The sequence below is a fragment of the Marmota monax genome, unplaced genomic scaffold (assembly GCF_021218885.2).
Source record: "Marmota monax isolate L192 unplaced genomic scaffold, Marmota_monax_Labrador192_F-V1.1 WCK01_AAM20220418_F8-fsc00010, whole genome shotgun sequence".
Classification (NCBI taxonomy): Eukaryota; Metazoa; Chordata; class Mammalia; order Rodentia; family Sciuridae; genus Marmota; species Marmota monax.
The window spans coordinates 22,723,772-22,745,879 of record NW_026692321.1 but is presented as its reverse complement, the minus strand read 5'-3'; the positions used below and the strand labels follow the sequence as shown (position 1 = coordinate 22,745,879).

At 45.5% G+C, this 22,108-nt stretch overlaps 1 protein-coding gene across 1 annotated transcript in view; it reads left to right on the top strand.

Annotated features, from left to right (window-relative positions):
- The first annotated feature begins 16,466 nt into the window (after positions 1-16,466).
- The window catches only part of Galnt14 (polypeptide N-acetylgalactosaminyltransferase 14), a 222,781-nt gene continuing 217,139 nt past the window's right edge, over positions 16,467-22,108 (top strand). The window contains exon 1 of the mRNA XM_046441580.2: positions 16,467-17,192. Coding sequence (XP_046297536.1) covers positions 17,064-17,192 — 129 coding nt within the window. The 5' untranslated portion in view covers positions 16,467-17,063. The remainder of the gene's footprint in view (positions 17,193-22,108) is intronic.

Below are 22,108 nucleotides of genomic sequence, written 5' to 3'. Positions count from 1 at the left end.
CCAAAGAGCTTGAAACTCTTCCAGGTCTTATAGTTCTTAATTATGTTCTCATGCATATGCATCAATTACCCACATGCTCCTACCTAGCTTGTTACTGCAAAGATAATTCTAAATATATGTATATTTGGAATGGTTTCCTCTGCATGCATCTCCCTCTGAAAATATCCTATGAAATATTTCAACTCCATTGCAATAATCTGCTCCACTTGGGAGGCACTTGCCAATCTTCCCCTGCACAATGGAATTAAACCTCCACTCTCATCTGCTCTACTCCCAGTGCCTGTTTATTTGACCTGGCAATTTTCTCCTTATAACTCCCAATGATTGAAGATTTGGTTCTCTAGGCTCATGTCTGCTTTGCTGGTAATGGTCTGTGATCTAGCAAGGAAAAGGGATGGTCAGACCTAGGAGTTGATATTTAAATGGCAGTAGAGGGGGAAGAAAAGGTGTTAACACTTTCACTTGCTGCTTCATTTCCTGTTGGAAATGGCTTTGTTGGGACTCTGCTTCTGGCCCACTGAACTCCAGCTGTGTCTCAGTGCTAGAGAGGCAGCTTTATCAGCAAATCCATGGCTTTGCCAACTGATGGCGTGGGAATTTCCCATGTGGCCCTTCTGGAAGCTTTCAGTTCCACATGGCTCTGTTTATCAGTCTGGAAGTCCATCCCCCTCTGCTTTCTGCTCCTTCTCTGGAGGTGAGAGGAGCCCATAGGAACTCTACCTGCTGGTTTGTGTTGGGAAAATCATGGTGGATCTTCATGGGGGCTTTTTTATAAGATAGACTAACATAGTCCTCTTCATGAACTAAAGTATGATAATCTGCCCTCGGTTTTTGACTGCTAGAGGACTTGATTTTTTTTTCAGTGTCAGATAAGAGATTTCTCTTTTGCAGACTGCACTTAATAACACATGAGCTATATTGTTAGGTAAATCCCTTAGCCTCTCTGCATTTTTGTTTTCTTTCTGTAAAGTGAGAAAATGTAAACATGGGAGTGTCATAGGGAGGATTAAATGAATGAATATTCAAAATGCTTGTCACATACTGAACACAGTTGCTCTGAAAATGCTTGTTCCCTCCTCTGCCCCTCACTCCAATCTTCATCTTTGAGAAGGTATATGCACCACCACCACCCCAGGGGTTGAGAAAGACTATGGATTCTCTGGACAGAGAGGCAGGATCAATTGGTTTGCAGAGAAGGCTGGTGATGTGCAATCTGAGCAAGCTGCCTGGGGCACATTGATGCTGATGATCATCAGACTGTACTTTTAGAAACAGTTTCATGGGCTCCGAAGTGGGTGAGCTTGAACCATAAGAATTTTTAAGGTAGCACCTGTGTAGGGTTACCTGTGTATTGTCTCAATGCCTGTCATGGAGGAGACACCCAATCTATCTTGACTAATGTCAAATGAGTATCTCTGTGCACTTTCAATATTACCTGACTTATTTCTTCAAATTTTACTCCTCACTGGATAATTGGAAGACTATGCATAAAATACAATATTGCGGTAACCCATCAATTGAACCTTGTAACATCTTCCTAAGGGATAGCTAAAGCTCCCCTTCTCCCACTTTATAGCAGGTCCAAATCTAACCATCTTTCTGTGAATCTCAGTCCAAATATCATGTTCTCTATGGAAACTTCCCTAGTGAGAGCTGGCCCTGCCCTCTCTTCTAACCAGTTTCTCTGAATCCACCCAGAAAGCTCCTGGTTTCTCTAAGTCCTGGGAATCAGAATTAGGCAGTTGGCCTCTAGTTTATAAGTCAGACTTGAAATTTTTGTGAAAATTAGTATATGGCTTAACTAGGACTCTGAGTAACTACTCTGAGTAATTGTGATAAGACAATCTTCACTGCGCTGAAGCCCTCAAATTCTCTAAGAAATTATATTTTGATGACTAAATGACTTAAGGAACAGAATTTGGTAGACAGATGGCTATAGAGTACTATGACAATGTGAATTTTGGAGACAAATGTTTGAAAGAGATGGTGACAGCTGTGATTAGGAGTGTGTGTGTCTGTTTGTGACTGTGTGTGTGTGTGTGTGTGTGTGTGTGTGTGTGTGTGTGGTGATGGTGGAGGGAAGACGTGGAGTCTCTGGATTAAAATCACATACCCTGCATTCAACTCTGAGATCTAGCAAAATAATGCAAGAGGAGATATGGCTGGCATGGGTAATGAGAAAGTTCAGGGAAAGTTCAAGTTGTATAAAGAAAATGTAGAAGAATAAGAAGGGGTGTTGAATGAAGGACAGCTGTGCACAGAAACAACAGGAAATGGAATGGGTCAGGAGGGTCTGATCATGTAACCTGCAGGTGAAATAGGTTGGGGTACCTGCCCTCACCCACAAACTTCCTTCTCAGGGGATTGTTGAAAGCAGTCCTAACTGCGACCTGCTCTGGGCCCCTGGTCTAGAGCAGGTTCCTGAGCAGAGTGAGTCAATCAGGCCCCTCTCTTGAAGTATGGAATTGGACTATCAAGGGACTGAGAGAGTTATTCATCAGAGAAGCTGGGCCTGGGCCAGAGTCAGCTCCAGGCAAGCCCAAACTGAAATTATGGGAGCATAAACCACAAGAGGAAACAGTTCTGCAGAAGAGAGAGGCTGGCACAAGTCAGAGAGGCAGAGGTGCTGGCTTACATTCATCGGGCACAATAGCTGCTTTCTAATTCCTTGGATTCCATTTCCAGGAGGCTTGCCTGGGTCAGGTCACTGTTACTATATCTCTTTGATAAGCCGTCCTTTGCATGGTCCAACTCAGGTGGGCCTCTCTGTGTTCTTACAGTCAAAAGATTTGAGAAGCAATCAGTGATTATGTAGGCAGTAAGAAACTACTTAATTTCACTTTGGATTTGGGATGTTCTTGGGAGGACCCAAATTTGCCAAAGTCTAGTGCTAAGAACACAGCCTTAAAAGAAAGGAGGTAAAACTATCATGCTTGTCTGTTACTAAGCTGAAGGTTAGGTCTGGTGTTTGAGTGAAGGAGGTGATCCTGATTGGACATCTGACCTAGCAGGAGTTGGCCTACTGGCCTGGGAAGGAGGAGCCATGCTGTGGCAGTGCCCCCAAGACTGGGGTCCAAAGTGGAGAATCATCTCTGTGGCCTTGAGAGTTGATAGTGGAAGTGACCAGCTGGAAAAGGACAGCTCCAACTTTTCCCTCTCTCCCCAAGTGGTGACCTGGCCAAGCAAAGATCTTGTGATTCCTTCCCTGCTTTTCTAGGTTGTTTTCAAGGGGTTAGGACAGATTGGGACTCAAGTCACACTGGCTGCTCTTCTCTGTGGATGAAGGCTCAGCCACCAGCTAAATGCCCTCAGTAGTTCAAGACTGCAGTCTCGGCACCTACCTCATTGGTCTGGGTGTTGCTAGCTGGTCAGAAAGTAGTTTGCTAAACATCCTCTGGGTGCTCATTTCTGCAGGAATTGGCTTTATGTGTGAAGAAAACAGTTGACTGCTCGGTGTGCTTTCTCTTGGAAGGGTTCTGACGCTTTGGTGGGCATTGCCAGGGCAACCAGGCCAAGAGTCTAGTAACTAATTAATGCTATAGCAATTGCACCCAACCCTAGCTAAACACAAGAGGAAATGGGTGGAAATATCTTTCTTCTTGGTAAGGGATGGGTTAAAGAGAAGCACAATTTAAGAGTCTGGGTCTCATTTTAAAGCTATTAGGAAAAAAAAAGACACAGAGAAAACTAGTGTGGGGGAAGTTATGGATGAAAAGAGTTCATCTTATAAGGAAGCAGATGACCAGCAACAAAAAATTCAATCATTCTCTTAGGAAAGAAGGAAACCCCAGCATCAAAAGGTCTGTCAAGGGCAAAGCTCAATTGCTGAATTCAGATGCAGGTTCACTTCAACACTGACCATCTAATCAGGGATCCTGAGAAGAGCCACTTATAAGGGCTTTTATAGAAACATTGGGAATTCAGGAAGAAAGACATGCATATATATGTGTACTCTATGATTTCTGTTTTGTTTGAATGTGTGTGTGTGTGTGTATGTGTGTGTGTAATAACTACTCTTGGGAACTGTGAGATACCCTGCTATACATTTAATAAATTTCTCCTTTTTGATTAAGTCAGTTTGAGGGGTTTTCCTTTTCTTGCCGTTAACAGATTTCATTTTTCAGTCGACAAGGAAAATCTAAAGCGGTTATAAGCTATCTAGAATTTCAGCCAAGGCTTCCTTATCAGTGCATGTGACTCTTTATCACCACCCGATGGCTATATCCTTAAAGTGCAGGGCCTGTAACAAGGGCAAAACCCAGCCTGGCAAAGGAGATGTCAGGAGATAATAATTCTGCAACTATTTCTTATTCCAGTTTTAACAAAATTTGAAATAGAAAGGAATTATATTCTCAAAAGTGTTCAAATACCATGCATTTGTGCCAAGCTTATTCCATTCCAGCTGGAAGGTTCAGGGAATCTTGGAGAAATGAGTTGCAATTTCTTGAATCAGGGGCCAGAACTGGTCCCTATCCTGACTTCAATTTATACAGTTGACTGTCTTACAGTTCTGAGCAATTCTACTTGTAATCCTGGGGAATGCTTTATTCCTGCTCTTCTCATGTCCCTTTCACTAAAAAACAAACCAATAAAGTGGGTTGTCTCTAGAAATATATGAATCCTTGAGGTACACAAACATCAGCAAAGAATATAAGTAGCACTGCAGCCTGAGGTTATGATTGTTGCCAAGCTTGTGTTTTGGGGAAAAATTTATTGAGTACCTTGGTACCAGACCCTGGACATACACTCAAGGGATGAACTTCATTCTGAAGATGAGGAAACTGAACTGCAGAGAAATAAAGTTCTGTGATGGATCAAAACACTTCTGGATTGGAAGCTACTGAGGATTAGTCTGGCTGATAAAGCAGGAGCAGAATATTAAAAGGATTTGGGGGAGCTCACGAGAATCAGGGCTAAGTTTCCAATGCTGCACTGTAGAATTGCTCTGATTAGCAGGGTGTGAATCTGGGCTCTAGCTGCAAGGGAAGCTGAACAGGAAGTAGCTAGCCTTCTCAACTCTGCTGGGAGAGGCTGTGTGAGCCCCTCATTAAGGATGGGCGATTTTTGAGATAGGAAGCTGTTCAGATGTCAGCAGCCAAAAAAGTGTCACATGCCCACCAGAGTTGCCAACATCAACATGTCCAGTGAAGGGAAGAGTTGATTTCCCAATCATTCCTCTTCATACTTCCCTCCGTAGGGCCACTGAAGTTGAAGGAGATTCTTGTTTTAAAACTATTCCTTGCCGTGTGCAGTTGTGCATGCCTGTATATATTCCCAGCAGTGGGAAGGCTGAAGCAGGAAGATCACAAGTTCAAAGTCAGCCTCAGCAAAAGCAAGGCACTAAGCAACTCAGTGAGACCCTATCTCTAAATAAAATACAAAATAGGGCTGGGGATGTGGCTCAGTGGTTGAGTGCCCCTGAGTTCAATCTCTGGTATCCTCACTCACCCCCACAAAAAACCAAACTATTCCTCAAGCATACTGTCCAATATTTTCAATGGGCCTGATGTCACTAAGTGATGGGGTTATAAAGATGCAAAAGACATGGTCCTTGCCCCCCCCCGCCCCCCGCCGCCATGATAGCCTGTTCATCCTCACCTATCCTGAGCAAGAGTAAGGGTGACTAGTCTATGATGATCTCTGCGCCAGGTGCTTCCTGTACATTATCTCTAAATTCTGACAGCAAACCTACAAGGAAAGGTTCCCAAGGTCATTTCCCCCACAGATAATGAAATTGAGGCTCATAAAGGTACACGACGTATCAAGTCACACAGTTACTAAAGGTCAGATACTGGCCAAGAACCCGAGGTCTGTGTGATCAACTCCTAACTTGAGAAACAAGAATTCAGTGGCTTGGGGAAAGCCTGTGGGTTGTGGCAGGGCTAAGCCTGGAACCCATTCCTCGCCTGCCCCTTCTTGCCTTCATTGTTCTGAAAGCCTTCTATTTGGTCCTAATGTTTTAAAAATCTGTCTTTCTGGATCCATCTTTTTGAGGGATGGTGTTCACCTCAGCTGATTCTGAGTAGTGAGGTGTCACGAAAGTTAGAATACCCAGAGACCCACAGTGTCAGGCAAGAGAAAAGAGGTCCTCAGCCAACTGACCTCAAATGCCTACCTCTCCATGAGGAGGGCTTGAATCTAGGCATGTGGGTCATGGAGAGAAACCTCAGGATTTCAATTTCCCTCTGTGAACCTGCTGGACTTTATGATCTTAGGCTTGTCACCCTGTTTCTGGCAAGTTCTTTCCCTAAAGGACACAGAGAGTCTACTACTGGTAATTAGCCTCCTAATGAAGGAAATGGACTTTCAAGGAAGGAACTTGCTCAATGAGTACATTATTGTCACTTGATAGGAGTATCATAAGGGACATTATGAGGGGATGCATTTCAGAAGTGTCTGGCAGGAAAGACAGTATTCTGAAAGAGGTCACCCGTGGCCAGCAGAAATAGGTTAGATGGGAGGGGGAAGGAGAAGGGAGAAAGAGGAGGAAGAGAAAGGGGCAGAGATAGAATATGAATGAATTAGTGGAGTTAGGTTTCATTTCAGATGTTTCTCCCCTGCCTTCCACCACTGGCCAAGGTTTTCCCATGGTTATCCAACCTTAGTTTTCATATTCCCGCTTAATATGCACCTGGTCTATATTTAAGAGCTTAAATATTATTATTGTTGTTGTATTGGTATCAATGGACCATTATCATTTGGCTCCTATAAATGGGATCCATATCACCTCTCTTCCCCTAATACACACTCTCTCTCAAATACACATACACACATCACCAGTGAAAACTTCAGAGCCATTTGCAGCATCCTGGAGATTGCTTTGTCTTTCAGAGACCGGAAAGAAAAACCTATCAGCCGTCAAGGATTTTAATTATTTATTTTTAATTACACAAGCAATGCATGAATATGCTCTGGTAGTAAAAAATTCACACAGTACATATAAAATGAAAGTCTCCCTAGGTGAAGAATTTTAACTAGCTCTGGTCCTCACCTGTCAGCCCTCAGCACAGCTGTGGAAAGTCAGTGAACCTGGCAGGGGTTTAAGGAGACAGAAAATTTATGTATGGGGAAAGGTTGGGGAAGCTGGGGTTACTTGGGAGATAAAGCAGGGGTTGTTGCAGAACTTTTCCTTCCTGCTTACTAAGTTGTTGTGACTTTGTTGGTAATGCACTCTTAATTCTTCATTTTCTTCCAAAGGAGTGGAGAAAAGGAGGCATAAGCTCCAGATCCCTCTCTCTCATCCTTAAGGCAGTGAGCACTGGAGGCAGATGCTTGGCAGTCTGGCCATATTTGGCCATAGCAAGTGGGAAGGTTATTGTCAAATTCATCTCTTCCTCAATAACATTCTCATAGCAGGTATTTACCTTTTGACTCAATAAGCTCCTATATAAATTCGCTCTGGATCCAAATGGAGATGGATAAAGAGTTTTAGAAAAGGAGTCAGAAATGCATTGAATGAAAGATCGAGATGGAAAGGATCTTAGAGGCCACTGATTTAGTTCTTTGCTTTACAGATGAAGACATTGAAATCTACAGAAGTTTGATCTCTTGCTGCAAATCACACTGGCAGTGATACAAGCATAGTAAAAACACCCAGCCCCGCTATCTTTCCATGGCACCAGAGTTGGGATCCAAGCTGCCACTGTGAGCTACCTGGAGGACCTGGGGAGGTGACAACAATTCTTGGCTCCAATTTCCTCCTCACTCCTATTCCTTAGGGGGCCATCACAAAGAGCATCAGAAGAAGTAATAACTGCTAAGTGCCACGCCAATAGCCAAACAATTTTCAAGCACAAAAGGTGCACTTTCAGTTATTGGGAAAACAAATATTCTTAGTCATCTAGGGCAGTGTTTCTCAAAGCACAGTCATCACTTAACTGAATCAAAATTTGGGAGAATCTGGCCCAGGGAGCTCTGCATTTGTTTTTAGTTCCCTAGAAACTTGATTATGATATATGATCTTTAGGCACTGCTTTTAATTAAGTAAACTGTAATAAGGGGATAGGGGTTGGGTTGGAGGATGTCATTAAAACATGCTGAGATATTTCTGGGTTGTTTAGGGTTATTTTTTGTTCATGTGTTGCTATAGCTTGCATGTGGAATATCCACCACAGGCCCCGGTAGTGCCAGTGTGGTGCTATTGAAAGATGGCAGAATCTTTAGGTGGTGAGAGGTCTTTAGGTCAGTAGGGGCATGCCCAGTGAGGATATTATGAGACCCTGGCCCCTTCCTCTTTCTCTCTCTTTTGTTTCCTGGTCATGAGGTGAATGGTTTTGCTCTGCTATAGGCTTCCACCACCATGTGCTACCTCACTGCAGGCCCAAAGCAATGAGGCCAATTTATTATAGACTAGAACTTCCAAACTGTTAGCCACAATAAAACTTTTCTCTTTATATGTCAGTTATCTCAGATCTTTGTTATAGTAATGGAAAGCTAACAAGGGTTTTATGTACCATAATGCCTGTAATTATCTTTTTTTTTTTGGTGGGGGGTACTGGGGATTGAACTCAGAGGCACTTGACCACTGAGCCACATCCCTAGCCTACTTTGTATTTTATCTAGAAACAGGGTCTCACTGAGTTGCTTAGCGCTTTACTTTTGCTGAGGCTGGCTTTGAACTCATAATCCTCCAGCCTCAGCCTTCTGAGGTGCTGGGATTACAGGGTGTGCACCACCACACGCAGCTATAATTACCTTTTAATAACTCAGAAATTACATACACATGCATGTATGGGCACATACATATCTGCCAAATGCCGATAATTTGTGAGTCTGGGTTGGAGGTATATTATGCGTGTGTCTGAGTGTACTACTATTCTATTTTTCCACATAGATGCTTGAAAAACTTTAAAATAAAATGTCCAGTAAAATAAGTTCTCCAGGTGATTCGAATTCTGATGATTTGAGAATCACTGATGCAGAGTTGTGAGCCACTGACCAATGGCAATCTGTGAGTGGTCCCCTTCCATACAACTGATCATGAAATGTGATTGTCTATACTCCTGGTTCTAGTTTAAAAAGAAGATAGAAAATCTTTGAAATCTCTGCCTTTGTGTCTCATCAGAGTTGGAATCACTTTTTCTTAGCAGTGAGTTTTTGTTTCCCTTCGTTTTGTTTTCCCTGAGTTGTCACACTAAAATGCTGACACAGTAGACCATCTCCCCATTTCCAGAGCCTACCTACTCGACTTGAAGGTGTCAATTAGACCAGTGGGGTGCTAGGGAATGAATTCCCACACTGGGGTGCTAGGGAATGTCACCCATAAAATTTCAGTGGGCTTAGGGTGAGATGGAGGCATGTGATTTTTAACACACACACAGATAATTCAAATGTACAACTAGGTTTACGATGGATTACTTAGATCACGGTGACGACAAAGCCAAGGTCATGGGTTTCATCCCGAATTTCAGAGCTATTTAACTCTATGTGAAGAAGATGTTCCTTGGTGACATTTTTACCCTATCTTTCAATTGAAAATCGGGTTCCTGGTGGAAATGGGAACCGGGAGAAAAAAAGGCAAAAAGAATCAGAGCCATGGACTAATGCATCAGGGCAATCACACCATATGTATTTATGTTATTATAGAAAAATATTTTTTTTCTCCTTGTGAGAAGCTGGCACATTCTCTTGTAGCACTGACCGCAGGTTATTGATGGGTGAAAAGAAGCTTTTATTCTTTCTTCTCTGATTACAAATGTATCAACTACCTCAGGAATTTTGGATGAAAAGGTAAAAATGTTTTGTCAGCATCAGTGAATCGTGATCAAAATGAGTGATGTTTTTAATGAGAAATACTTGATGAACACTTACCAGGCAACCATAAAAGGAGAAATTGAACCTCAGGAAACAGAAAAATTACTCCCTGCCATCATCTTTATTGTTAATACTTTCTAGGGCCTTTCATGCTGTAAGGAAGACAAGAGCAGCTTGTAGGCATAGCCTGGTTTCTGCTGCAGGAATCAGTAGGGGCCTTGGCTGGCCTGCCGTGAAGTAGTCTCCCTTGTTCTTATGTAATACGTCTTTGCAGCTTAAACCTTTAATTAACCAGAGATGTCATCAAGAAAAGTTTGCCAAGGAAGAGGATGCCTGGTTTAATTAAAAAGATCTTTAATAGTTATTAAGGAAATCAATTTGGAATTCAGGCCTGAGAGCAGTGATGGGGGAAGAAATCACTGAAAGGAACTTTCCCATCTCTGGGTTGGGTAATGGATTTTAACCCTTTGATGTGCACTGCTTCAAAATCCTCTAGGGTGGTGGTGGTCAGGGCACGGAGAGGGATGCCTATCACTCATCATTTTTGAATCTACAATCCAGACCCAAGAGGCAGTTATGTCTTATACAAGGGAAGTCTAACCTTTCTGGAATGCAGTTATCCTGGTAATCAAAAGAAATAGGAAACCTTTATAAATTGAAAATCTCCTACCTCATAAGTATAAGCGATTTCTTTCCCCCAAAGAGATGTGTTATTTCTCTCTGAGGATTTGTTCCTGACTGTACATGAGGCTTCTTTCCATTACAGCTCAAACCAGCCTTCATTGGATCAAACCAGAAAAAGGGATTTGGCTCTTTGGAGCACAAGAGAAATATTATTTTCACTTGTCTCATGAAAATGATGACACAAAAGGTGAGATAGCCAGAGGATGGGCAAAATAAATTGTCTGCATGAAGGAAACTGCAAAAGGGAAGGCTTTTTTATTTAAAAAAAAAATCACAGCATTCTGCCAACATGGGGTTGATATTAATATCATTTTCTGATGCAGCCCAGTTGAGTTCAAATGCTAAAAGCACTTTTCAAATAATCTTATGTTTAATTAATATTTGTATTGCACTTAGAGAGGGAAATGGAAGACAGGTGCAGGGTATGGCTCCAAAAATGACCTTCCTGTTGCAACGTAGCTATTTCTCAGGTGGACTGAAGCACCTCCATCTAGTCATAACATCACGCAACAGAAACACAAGAAGAGGAACAAAGTTCTTTAACACCCAAGCTTTCTTTCAAATTACCAGCTTATACTTTCTGAAAGAGCTGGGGGCAAGCCGTATATTTATTTGCAGCAAATTGCTCCGAGTGTGTGCTCATAATGTCTTTGTTGATTGTTTTGCTGACTATCTGGAAATTTCTGGGCTTAGTAGCCTCCCTTTCCCTGAATGTCTCAGCTCCCTGTTCTACTTGGCCAGTGAAACCTAGGGAGGGATGTCACTCGGGAACATTGGGGGATAAGATAGACAGGGTACAATCCAAGCTCTACCATGAATTTATCTTACCGTGGGCACATCATATGTCTGTATGTTCCTCAAATATAAGATGAGTAACTTGAACTAGATGATCTCCAAGGTCCCTCCTTGGAGCCTAAGATAACCTGGTCCACTTTCCTCTTTGTCCCAGCTAGGTGCATCTGTTCCCAAGGTCAGAGATGGTATCCAAGACTATCTCAGTGCTTATTAAACCATGTATAGCTGAATATAGTTTGTAAACTGGGAAGCAGCAGGCTGGATCCAGATTGTGGACCTGTTTAGTTTAGTCTACCCATTTGAGGAGGAAAGGGGAGAGGTGATTGAATTAGTTAACAACATTTAAAATCTAGAAGATTCCATAGCATCATCTGGACTTTTCTGTCTTTTGGGAAGGTGGAAAACTCTGGAACACTTGATTGGCAATGGCAATGGTAAGTTGGAGCTGATTTCTTGCTAGTCCTACATGGACACCACCCCTCCCTACTGTGTCCTCATCATGAAAACAGAGTAACCAGGTCCTTTGTTTTTGCTGTGGTTATGTTGTTGACTCCTTGATGACACTCCATTTCATTCATTCACATTTCTTCCATAGCCCATGCAGGCACATGGGTGAGAGGAAGTGGTGTTGGGAGATGACTAGAACCTGAGATCAGGAGTCCCTCATCTCTGAAGAAAATCAGTTGCTTCTATGGCTGGGTGATCTGCTACATGAGTGAAATATCTTCAGCTGAGTGGGTGGGATCAGATTACCATTGACTCATGTGCGCAACAGAGTTATTCCTTTATTTAAACCTGTCTTAATGTGTCCACATTGTCTCTTTTTTGAAGAGACATTTACATCATTTACTCAGATTACTGTCCCTCATGAACACTTAGCATACCCCAAACTCAGCACAAATATAACACAAACAGCAAAGAGTCATATTTTCAGTCATCTAAAGAAAGCAATCTTCCTTCTAGAAATATCACTGGGATATTGGAGCGACCATCTAACTTATTGTCTAAAATAGGAGTTTCTTGAAAGTGAAAGAGGCATTATTAATAATGAGTAGCAACCAGGATGGTCCCAAGCAAACTTGGGCATGGGGTTACCCTGCTCCATCTGTAACGTAGTGACATTGGCTTCCAGAAGTTGTCCTGGTTTTGTTATTATCTACTCCTGGGGCATATTTGGTCTCTCTTTTGGATGCAGTTCCAGTTAGATTGGCAAGGTCCCTGAGCTGTTTTGTTCCTTCTGGGACTTCAGTTATTCTTTTTCCTTTGACTCAGGCCTCCATGTGAAAGCCTGCCAAGAAGAACTGCCTTGGATCACCAGAGACGATGCAGGGGCTGTTAGACTTGGTCATCTGACATGTGGGACCCAGGGCATGACTTCCGTCATCAGATCCCTCTATTTCTTCTTCTGCTTGTGCTCTGCTCTTTCAGAGTCCCCCTTAGATAATTCAGGTTAAAGAATTTTCTTTCACTTTTTGTTAAGCTAATTGGGTCATTCCTTTATGCTAGAACTTTGCATTTTCTGTCTGGGTGGAGGAACACTGTCTCAGATCCCTAGGCAGAATACCATCACTGAAGATCAAACCACTCTCCACAACCAGCAAAGACCTATCATTGTAGCAGTTGTTAAGTTTTTACACTTGGCATTTGGGTGAGGAACAAAGAAAGTCTGGGGCATTTCAAATTAATGGAAGAAGCAGGCTTTTGAAATGCAAAGATATAAATCCCATTCAAGGAAGCAAATTATACAGTGGTACATAAGAAAAAAAGGTGGAGGGAAGGGTTGATGGTAGCAGGAGGGTGAAAGGAATTGTTTAATGGATAAAGATCCAGAAAGGTGACAGTCAGACCCTTTAGACATCCCTTAGATAAACTCTCTCATCTACTCATCAAAGATGAGAGAGAAGTCGGCTGGCTTTATTCTGTTGACAAAGACGCACCCATGTGGCAGAAAGAGGGGGCACTGGGTTGATAATGGCACATTCTCATTTACCACTTGGCTTTAACTATTCTGTCCTCACTGTATGTAAAGCCCTTGCAGGAAAGCCGGGACATGCAGTTTTGACAGGATGTACAATGGAAAGAAAAGGGAGAGGAACGCAGAGTAAAGGGGGCCGATGTATTATTTACCACTGGAGAAACTAAACTGAGCCGAATTCAGGGGTTGGCCCAAGGACTTGCTCCTGCAAGGCTGTGGAATAAAGACAGGCGTCTTTGCATTCTTGGTGCCACTGCTTTTGCTGATGGGGAACACTGCCAGGGCTGGGCCAGCGTGTGGGTCTCATCTCTTCACTGTGCTGCCATCTGCCTGACCACTGCTTACCGTTCCCTATGGCCCAGGAAGGGTTAAGACCTCCACAGAGAACAGCCTGGGCCTCTGTAGGTGAGATTTCATTAGGCCGGCACTGAGGGCATCTTGCTGGGTTGGGACAGTTCTTATAAGTGTGCAGATGGCAAGATAAGCACACAGCCACATGCGCAGGAACACACACATACATGCTTCCTTAAGTGGCGCAGTGGGCAGACAGGAGGGACTCGGGAAATCTGATCTGAGAGGAACAAAAGGTGCAGCCTCTGCAGCGAGAGTGATGGGAGGACAGCAAAAGGAAACGAAAAGCAAAGTGTGAAAACCTACAGCAAACGCCGCCAGGGAGCATATGCATCGGACTTCACAGCTTCCTCCTGTTTCCAGCTTACATTTGCTCCATATGCTGCTTTACACAGCTTTCCGGGGCCATAATGGGTTTTATTCCATAGTTTTTATACTAACATGAATGACTCACATCTGCTCCAATACCCAATTTGTTCTCTAATGTCTTCGGCTGTGAGGAGAGAGCATCTTACCCAGGACTTGCCAATGGCAGGAGTGGAACAGACTCCTCATCCAGGGACTAGGAAGGTTACATCCCTGAATGGGGAAACTGAGACCATGAGAAAAAAGGCAATTGCTCAAGAATATCATGCCCAGGGAGATAGATCAGTTTTCAGGCTCCAGGATGGTCCTCATTCAGAGCATACTAATTTTTCTCATTTTCTGTCACGTTAAATCTTTTGCTAGGAGCTTTTGCTTCCCATATTGGCTGTGATGAGAAAAAAAGGAACTTGGATTAACCACCAATGATAGCTAATCTCCCGCTGGGATCAATTGTGCTCTGTGTTACTTAAGCTGGTTATAAAGAGTTTTGAATATCTTCCTGAGCGTAGGGGACCCCTGGATAGGCTGGATCCTGGGACAGACTACAGGGCTGTGCCTGGTCCCTGGCTTCCAGATGTTTGAAGATCCACCTAAAATCTACTTCAATCCTAATGTCACTGGTTTGACAACACCAATATGTCCTTTGGCTGGATAAGGTAATGGCACTTAGTGGATTCCTTGACAGCTTCCAGAGGCCCAGGGAATCTTCCTCACATGAGCGGAGCACAAAATGATAATTCAAGAAGCAAGCACCTTGGAAGGAAACCTCCACTCTCCTGGGCATTATAGGCCCCACATGGAGCTGCTGCAACTCCGGGGCTTTGGTTTCCCCATATGCCAAACAGTCAGAATGAGGCACCTCAGCACCTCAGCAGCAGGCAGTGTGGGGCTGCACCATCTCCAAAGCTTGGCGGTGGTGTTGTGTAACTGTCTGCCATCTGTTACTCAGAAGCGGCATCACAAAGCACTGAGCAATGGACTCTGGTGCTGCAGCTCCTGCCTGGAGCTGACAGCAGCTCAGTGTCTTGCCTAGGGGTCCCCTGCAGAGCCTGTCGCAGAATCCTTTGCAGGCCTAGGCCTGCAGGTCCGGGGGGGGCTCCTGGAAGAGACCCAGGGAGCTCAGGATGCTGCAGGGGTGGGTCCTCTTGCTCCCCATCTCCCTTGAAAGTGATTTACCTGGGCCTTGGCTCAGCAAAGCAGTGATTGGGGAGCCTACCCGACCTTTCAGTAGATGGGATTCTAATGAAGGCAAGTGCTGGACCATCCCCAGAGTTCAGTGTGGTGGTCTGCGAGCTCAGCTACGGCTGGAGATGGGCTGGCAAAAGTGCTCAGCTTTTTCTGGCTGTTTGATTTTCATGGCTGATCCTGACCAAAAACTTCTCCATAGCCTGGTCAAGGATTTTTGAGGCTGTGAGGCAGATCTGCCTTGTGGCTGAACGACAAGGTACCAAACACCAGAGGCTTTGTGTAGCCTCCTCCATTTCTGAGTATGTCTTAGGGGCTCCATCTTACTGGACAAAGAATTCTGGGGCCTCCTGATTTATACCTGTCTCACCAGCAGTCAGGTATGGAAGCTTCCTCTATGCTGACCCTGCAGGGACAGAGGCAAGGAGAATAGCCGCTGCAGTATTGGGTTCATCGTGCTCACCTTCAGAAACTTGAGGCAAACATCCCTACAACTAAAATGACACGGTTTTAGAGGCCACTGCTCCCCAGGCAGAGCAAGGTTTTCAATTTCCCTCTTTGAGCTCTCAAATAACAGCAGCACCCGGCATTAGGAGTTCACAAATATTGACACTCAGTTGTCACAGGAGCTATTGTCCTCCCCACTTCACAGATGAGAATCCCAAGGCTCAGGGAAGGTAAAGGGCTTACCCAGAATTCACACAGTTGGGCTAGATCAGGAACCCCTTGTCTAGTGATTTCACCATTATTCCAGCCTAGTCCAGGCCTATGTTGGAACTGCATTCAGAATTTTCTGTCTCTAGATTCAAGTGGTTTTCGACTGCCAGTGGAAAGAGGATGTACTTCCTAGAGGCAGTTGGGAAAGGGGCTTTTGAAAGATAACCCTCTGCACCCAGTATCCCCCTGCTTAGGATCACTTTTTAAGACCCCATACGTGGCTAGTCCAACTTTGCACCCCCTTTCTGGCAAGCACAAATCTCTGATGCTTACAGGGAGAGAAAACCCTTCAGGGAGATAATTGCACCTTAATTTTTAAGAGGATATCTTTAAAGTTAAATTTAGACCAACTCAGATTTCCATTAAGCAGAAAAAGTTGCCAGGCACCTGCACGTATACATAAAACACCCTGAGATGTTGGCTGAGCTCGACCTTGGCTCTGAATGGCTGAACCCAGGTTGGGGCAGTAACTCTGCCAGTCTCACCATCCCAGGGACCGCTGCGAGCGGGCGGACACGGGTGTGAGCGCCACGTGCAGTCCCCAGTGGTGAGCGGGAACTCCTCCTAGGCACTGACCCGCCTGAGCCGGCCGGCCCTTCAGTCCGGGTTTGCAGCTGGGATGGCGTGCGTCCTGGATGTACCTATCGTTCCTGTCCCACTCTAAACCAGGAGGGCTGCAGAGCTGCGCTCCGGGTTAGGCGCGGGTGGCCCCTCTACAGCACCGTGAGCCTCGGTTGGCGGGCGGCGGTAGCGCCCCCTCCCAGAGCCCCACTCGCGCCCGCTTGGCTCCCTCGGAGTCGGTCTGTCGGTCGGGCCCGCCCTCCCCCGCGCTCCCTCCTTCTCGTACTCCTCCGGGGGTGCCCGGCACAGCCTCGGATTCCTCCCTCCCGCCGCTCGAGTCAGTTCCCCTCTCCGCGGCATTGGGCTAGGCGGCGGCGGCGCGGCGTGGGGAGCATCTCTGCAGCCACCGCGCTTCTCCCGTTGGAGCCGGCGCCCAGCTTGACTGCCCCTCGTCCCTTTCCTGCCGCGTCTCGGGCGCCCGGCAGCCCCCGCCCCCGGCTCGATTCTCTCCTAAGCCGAAAGGGCGCCCTGCAGGATCTTGACCCTCTCCTCTCGGTTCCTGGGGCTAGTGCTCTCCAGAGAGGGGCGCTCTCGGAGACTCCTGCCCCACCGCCCCTGACCGCCGGGGGGTGCCCCAGGGACGTCGCGTCGCGGAAAGGAGGAGGCAAAGGGGACCATGCGGCGCCTGACTCGCCGCCTGGCGCTGCCGATCTTCGGGGTGCTCTGGATCACGGTGCTGCTGTTCTTCTGGGTAATCAAGAGGAAGTTGGAGGTGCCGCCCGAACCTGAAGTGCGGACCCCCAAGGTACGTGGTTTGGCGGCGCGCTAGGCATGGGGCAATGGCTTGCGGGAGGACGCGCAGCCCGCTCTTGGGGTTTGCGGTCTCCGGGAAGCCAGGGTTGGGGGTCTGGGTGATGCGAGCAGGTAACAGACTCCAGATGCGGCCACCACGAGGTTGTTTCTTGAATTTAACGTGCTCCGGGCGTCTCCGGACCCGTGGTGTGTCTAAGTGGCAGCGGGTGTGGGTGTTGGGAGAGCGCGCTCGCGGGCGGAGCGGGGCTCCCAACTTGAGCGGCGCGCTGGGTCCCACGGAGGAGGGGGCGCCCAGGGGTTGGCGGTGGGCGGGCGCAGTCGGGGGTCTCTGGCGGTTGGGGCAGATGGCACCGCCTGCCAGGGTCGGCGCCCAGGAGAAGTCTGGCCGCTGTGCTGACCGTCATCCTTCCCGCAGCTGCCAGTAGTGAGCTGGGGAGGCCGGAGGCCGGGGTGCGCTGCGCGCGCGTGAGCGTCGCGGGCGAGCGCCCTGCCGCCTCTGCGGCCCCAGCCCACCCGGCCTGTTGCTACAAATATTCCCCAGCCCCTTGGCTGCATTGGAAGGTGAATGTGTTGGAAGCGCTACTAAAGAGACTGTTAAGAACAGCCGCCTTGGTATTGGTGGGGAGTTGGAGAAATGGAAATCTAAGTGGCTTTTCCAACTCCTGCCCAGTCGGTGCATCTGTGAGGAGCAGGAAGGTTCTCCCTACAGGATCACTCTTCCCTTGAGCTTCAGGGCTCCTCTTTCTCCTTCTCTTGCACAGACTTGGTGTGGGACACAGAGGGAGGTCTCTGGGGGATTTGCTGGCAGCCAGGCAACGTTTATAAACTATGTCCAGAGCAGTCCTCTAGGGACTGGGAAAAAGCCTGGGAGAAGCTTATGGTCTGAAACTGGAGAGTGAGAAACAGGAGTGTGTGTGAGAATCCCCTTAGTATGCATGGAAATCCTACTATGTGCCTGCTTTCTTCATAAGTAGTTGTGTGGATTGGTATTGTTATTCCTATTTCGTAGATTAGGAAGGAGGTTGAGGGTCCTTCCTAACTTGCCTTAGTTTAACTTGATGGTTTGAACTCCAGCCTCCACACTCAGAATCTTTTTCGCTAAATCAAGTTGTTTCACAGATTCCCCTTTTAACTAAGTCCTCTGGGCACTCATATCTTGGAATCTTGCCAATGTTCAGCTGTTGTTCAAGCATTTATTTAGCACCTGCCTTGTGCCAGGCAGTGTGCTAGGTGTTATGGGTAGAGTGATGCAGAATTTGCTCCCTGGAAGAAGGGGATTCATTTGTCATGGACCAGGACATGCAGGCTGGAGGGTTCAGATGGTTCATTGCTCTGGGCGTTCTGGGAGCCCCTGGGGACTTACAGCACGAGGTGTACTTAATGGAACAGAGTTGAGAAGGAGGTACAGGTTTGCCAGAAGTTAGGAGGGCATCTCAGGTAGAGGTTTGCAGGGGCAAGGAATGACACAGCAGTTGCGTCAGCCTGGCATAATTTGAGTACAAAGTATGTGGCCACTGAACCAATGAAGGGTCAAGCTGGGGAGGACCTTGTGGGTAGGATCTTGTGATGTTAGGGGTCATGGTAGATGTTAAGCAGGGAAGTGACAGGGTCAGGTTGGTGACTTCAAGTAGCTTTTATAGCATCACGTCCATTTTCTCACTCATCTCAGATCTAGAGAATTTTTTCTACCTTATCCCTAGGTGATTCTGCTCCTTGTGATGCAGTTAATGATGCCTGCAGGGACATGAACTTTCTGTTTTGCGTTGAACCTCATTACCTTAAGCTTACTTATTCTTAGTTTACTCCAGGGATCTAGGACAAGAGATCTGTTTCCTTCTGTGTGTTCTCTGTCCGTCCTCCTTTCCTACCTCTTCTCCTCCTGGCATGATTATTTTATTTTTCTCAAGTGTGCTCCTGAACCCAAGCTTGTGTGAGCATATGCACATGAGCTAAATAACAATTGCTGGCATTTGTATAGTGCTTTACAAATTCACAGATTCCATTTCACATATATTACCTCATTTAATTTTCACAACAACCCACATAAAGGAGGTAATACTTTTATGCAGATGAGATTGAGCGACAAACATTTGGCCCAAGTTAACAAGGCTCTTCAAGTGGGAGCATCAAGACTAGAATAAAATGGAATCACTCTGGTGATTGCCTGCTCTGTGTTTCTTTCCTGTATGGCTCTGCACTTGTGGGTGATACAGCAAGGTTGGAGATGTTTACAGCATGAGCTCCCCACCCACTTTCCAGAGCTTCCTCACTCTTGGAGAACTGCAAGGGGTTGGCATAATTGTTGAGGTGCTAAGACAGGAACCACTTCAGAGGGAAGTCCTTCTCTGTTCTCAGAGGAGTTCACAGGGGTTCAGGGGGCTTTTCTGCTTTACAGAGTGCACATTTGCAGGAAGGATCCTTCTGATGGGTGGTCGGATTCAATATTTGCAGCAACATTGCTTTAGGAATCATCTGCCACTGCAAAGATAGTTCCCTTAACAGTAGGAATTCAGATGGTACACTTGCTGATTGTAAGGACCAAATTCAGGTTTTGAGTGAATTCAGTAGACTAGGTTTTTCTAGGAAATGCTCATACATAGTCGTGGGGAAACTTTCTCCGGGACATGCCAAAGTCTTAGGGAAATTTTCATGCTACTGAGGTTTCTTCCCAGGGTAGAGGTGAAAACAGGGGAGGGCCATTTCCTACCCATCATAAAGGGTCATGGCTGATGCCTCTGTAACAAAAGGCAGGTTAACAAGAGAAGAGCAAAACACATTTATTTGATCATAGTTTTATATGATATAGGAGCCTTCAAGAGTGAAGACCTCCAAACCCAGGGTGAACTGTCTATATTTATGTTTAGATTTGGGGGAGACTGGGCAGCAGTATAGAAAAAGGACTGGACTGAAAGGGTACAATGTAGTGCTAATGATGGAGTGGGGAAACCAGCAAGACCTATTTATATGGCTTCTTTGTAAGGTTTTCTTCCCTCTTAGAACTTCTGGAATGGGGGTTATGATCTATCAGAAAAGGTAGGTCAGATAATTTTTTTATGGTCATCTTTAAGTCAGAAAGGTGGGGGAAGATAAGAGTAATATTTTTAGATTTTTGGCTTGCTTTGGGGAAAAGGGGTTCTAGTTTCTATGAACTACCTTGGGGAAGAGAAATTCTAGTTTCTATAGCTTGCCTTTGGTGGGGAGAATGGGGAGCAGGAGACAGGAGGACAGAAAAATTTCAGAGAGAGACTCTACTTCTGAGACCTTGACTTTGGAGTGACATTTTTTGAGCCCCAGTACAAGTAGTGAAGAGGGGCAGCTGATTTTCCAAAGCAAAAGCAGTGGGCTTCCTGTGGAGATGGGGAGAGGGCTTCTGGGCTGGGGACTGCCATCTCTTAGGGCCTGAGGGACATTTGGTTCTGGTCTGGTTTCAGGCTCTGAGTCCCTGTCCTCTTTTTCTCACCGTGCTAGGACATACATGTCCCATTTAACCTAGAATTGGCACCCTCCAAGGAGGCCCCATACAACCTATGCCTAGTTGGTCACAATTCAAGTGATGTAAGGAAGGCATGCTGAAGTCCTGGTTTAAGAAAATTAATTTTTTTCCCTTAGTTTTAAGAAGGGTTGGTTCTATTAATAACGCAGATAAAGATTTCTTTAAATTTGACTTTTTAATGTTGATTCGATTTTAATACTGGTTCCCCATTTCCAAATTATTCAGCAAAGCTCTAATTTCTAATTGGAAATCATGTAACAGGTTTGATGTTTTAATTCAAACTGTATTTTAATGATAAATACTATATTACTGAAAAGGACCCGAAAAATGTTTCCATTTCTTTTTCTCCTGTCATTTGGAGAATTATATAATAACTGACAGAATTAAGGGGGAAAAAAAGCAAATTTGTCTCTTATTTCCAAGAAACTAAATTTAGTTCAGGGGCTTAGGGCTTAGTACAAGCAAACGAATTTTAGGCCCGAGGGTAATTTTTGAGAAAGGTATTAGAAACGTAAAAGCTTTGAATAAAGTGCCTCGGGCCCATGTAAATGTATTGGTCCTGTACTAGAAATATAGCAAATGTTATTAGAAAATAGCTTGTCTTTCTGTAGCATTTGCATACCACCAGTGTCTTAAGTATATGACACTGTTATTTTATTCCCCATTTAGTAGATAATTTCTCCCATTAAAAAAAGTTATGAATTTTAGAGGGAGACCCTATTAATCCACTGATGCTCAGTACGTGCACATTGGATGCTGTCCAGGGAATTTTGACTCTGGCATGAGCAGAAGAAGTATCCCAGTATCAGATGCATTCTTGGCCTTTGGTTTGCTGTGCTGATGCCCATGCAGAGGTCTGTGCTAGTTTCCCTTCTAACATGGATCCCTGGAGCAGGTGTTGCAGGTGATATCACCTGGTGGTATGGAACACTGCTCCTTTAGCAGTCTGGGTAATAAGCAAATAGGTTGGATTCGTTTTTAGGGAATAGCAAATCTTCACTTTCTAGATAGTAACAAGCTTTTATTTATTATTTATTTTTTAAACCCAGATGCCTTATTCCATCGGGATGGTGGGAAATTCACTTTGGGTCATATTTGGCCCACCCAGGGTTGTCCCAAGGGCCAAGGAGTTGTGCAGAATCCAGGAGTCAGCTCTTTAGAGTCTCTGCCCATGTCCCTGCTCACTCTGGCTGTCCTGGCTCCCCCTCTTTCCCAGGTCCAAGTGAGAGGTCCTATCCTAAGGACCCAGGGATCTCTGTGGTGGGGGGATCTCTGAGTCAGCCTGGGGAGCACCTGCTCTCCTTAGCCTTGTTCTCCCCTGTGACCTGGTGTTTTCTGGAAACATGGATCAGGCATTCATCTCTCACTTCCTCTCCAGATGCACGGAATGAAATCCGCTCAAGTTAGGGAGGAGC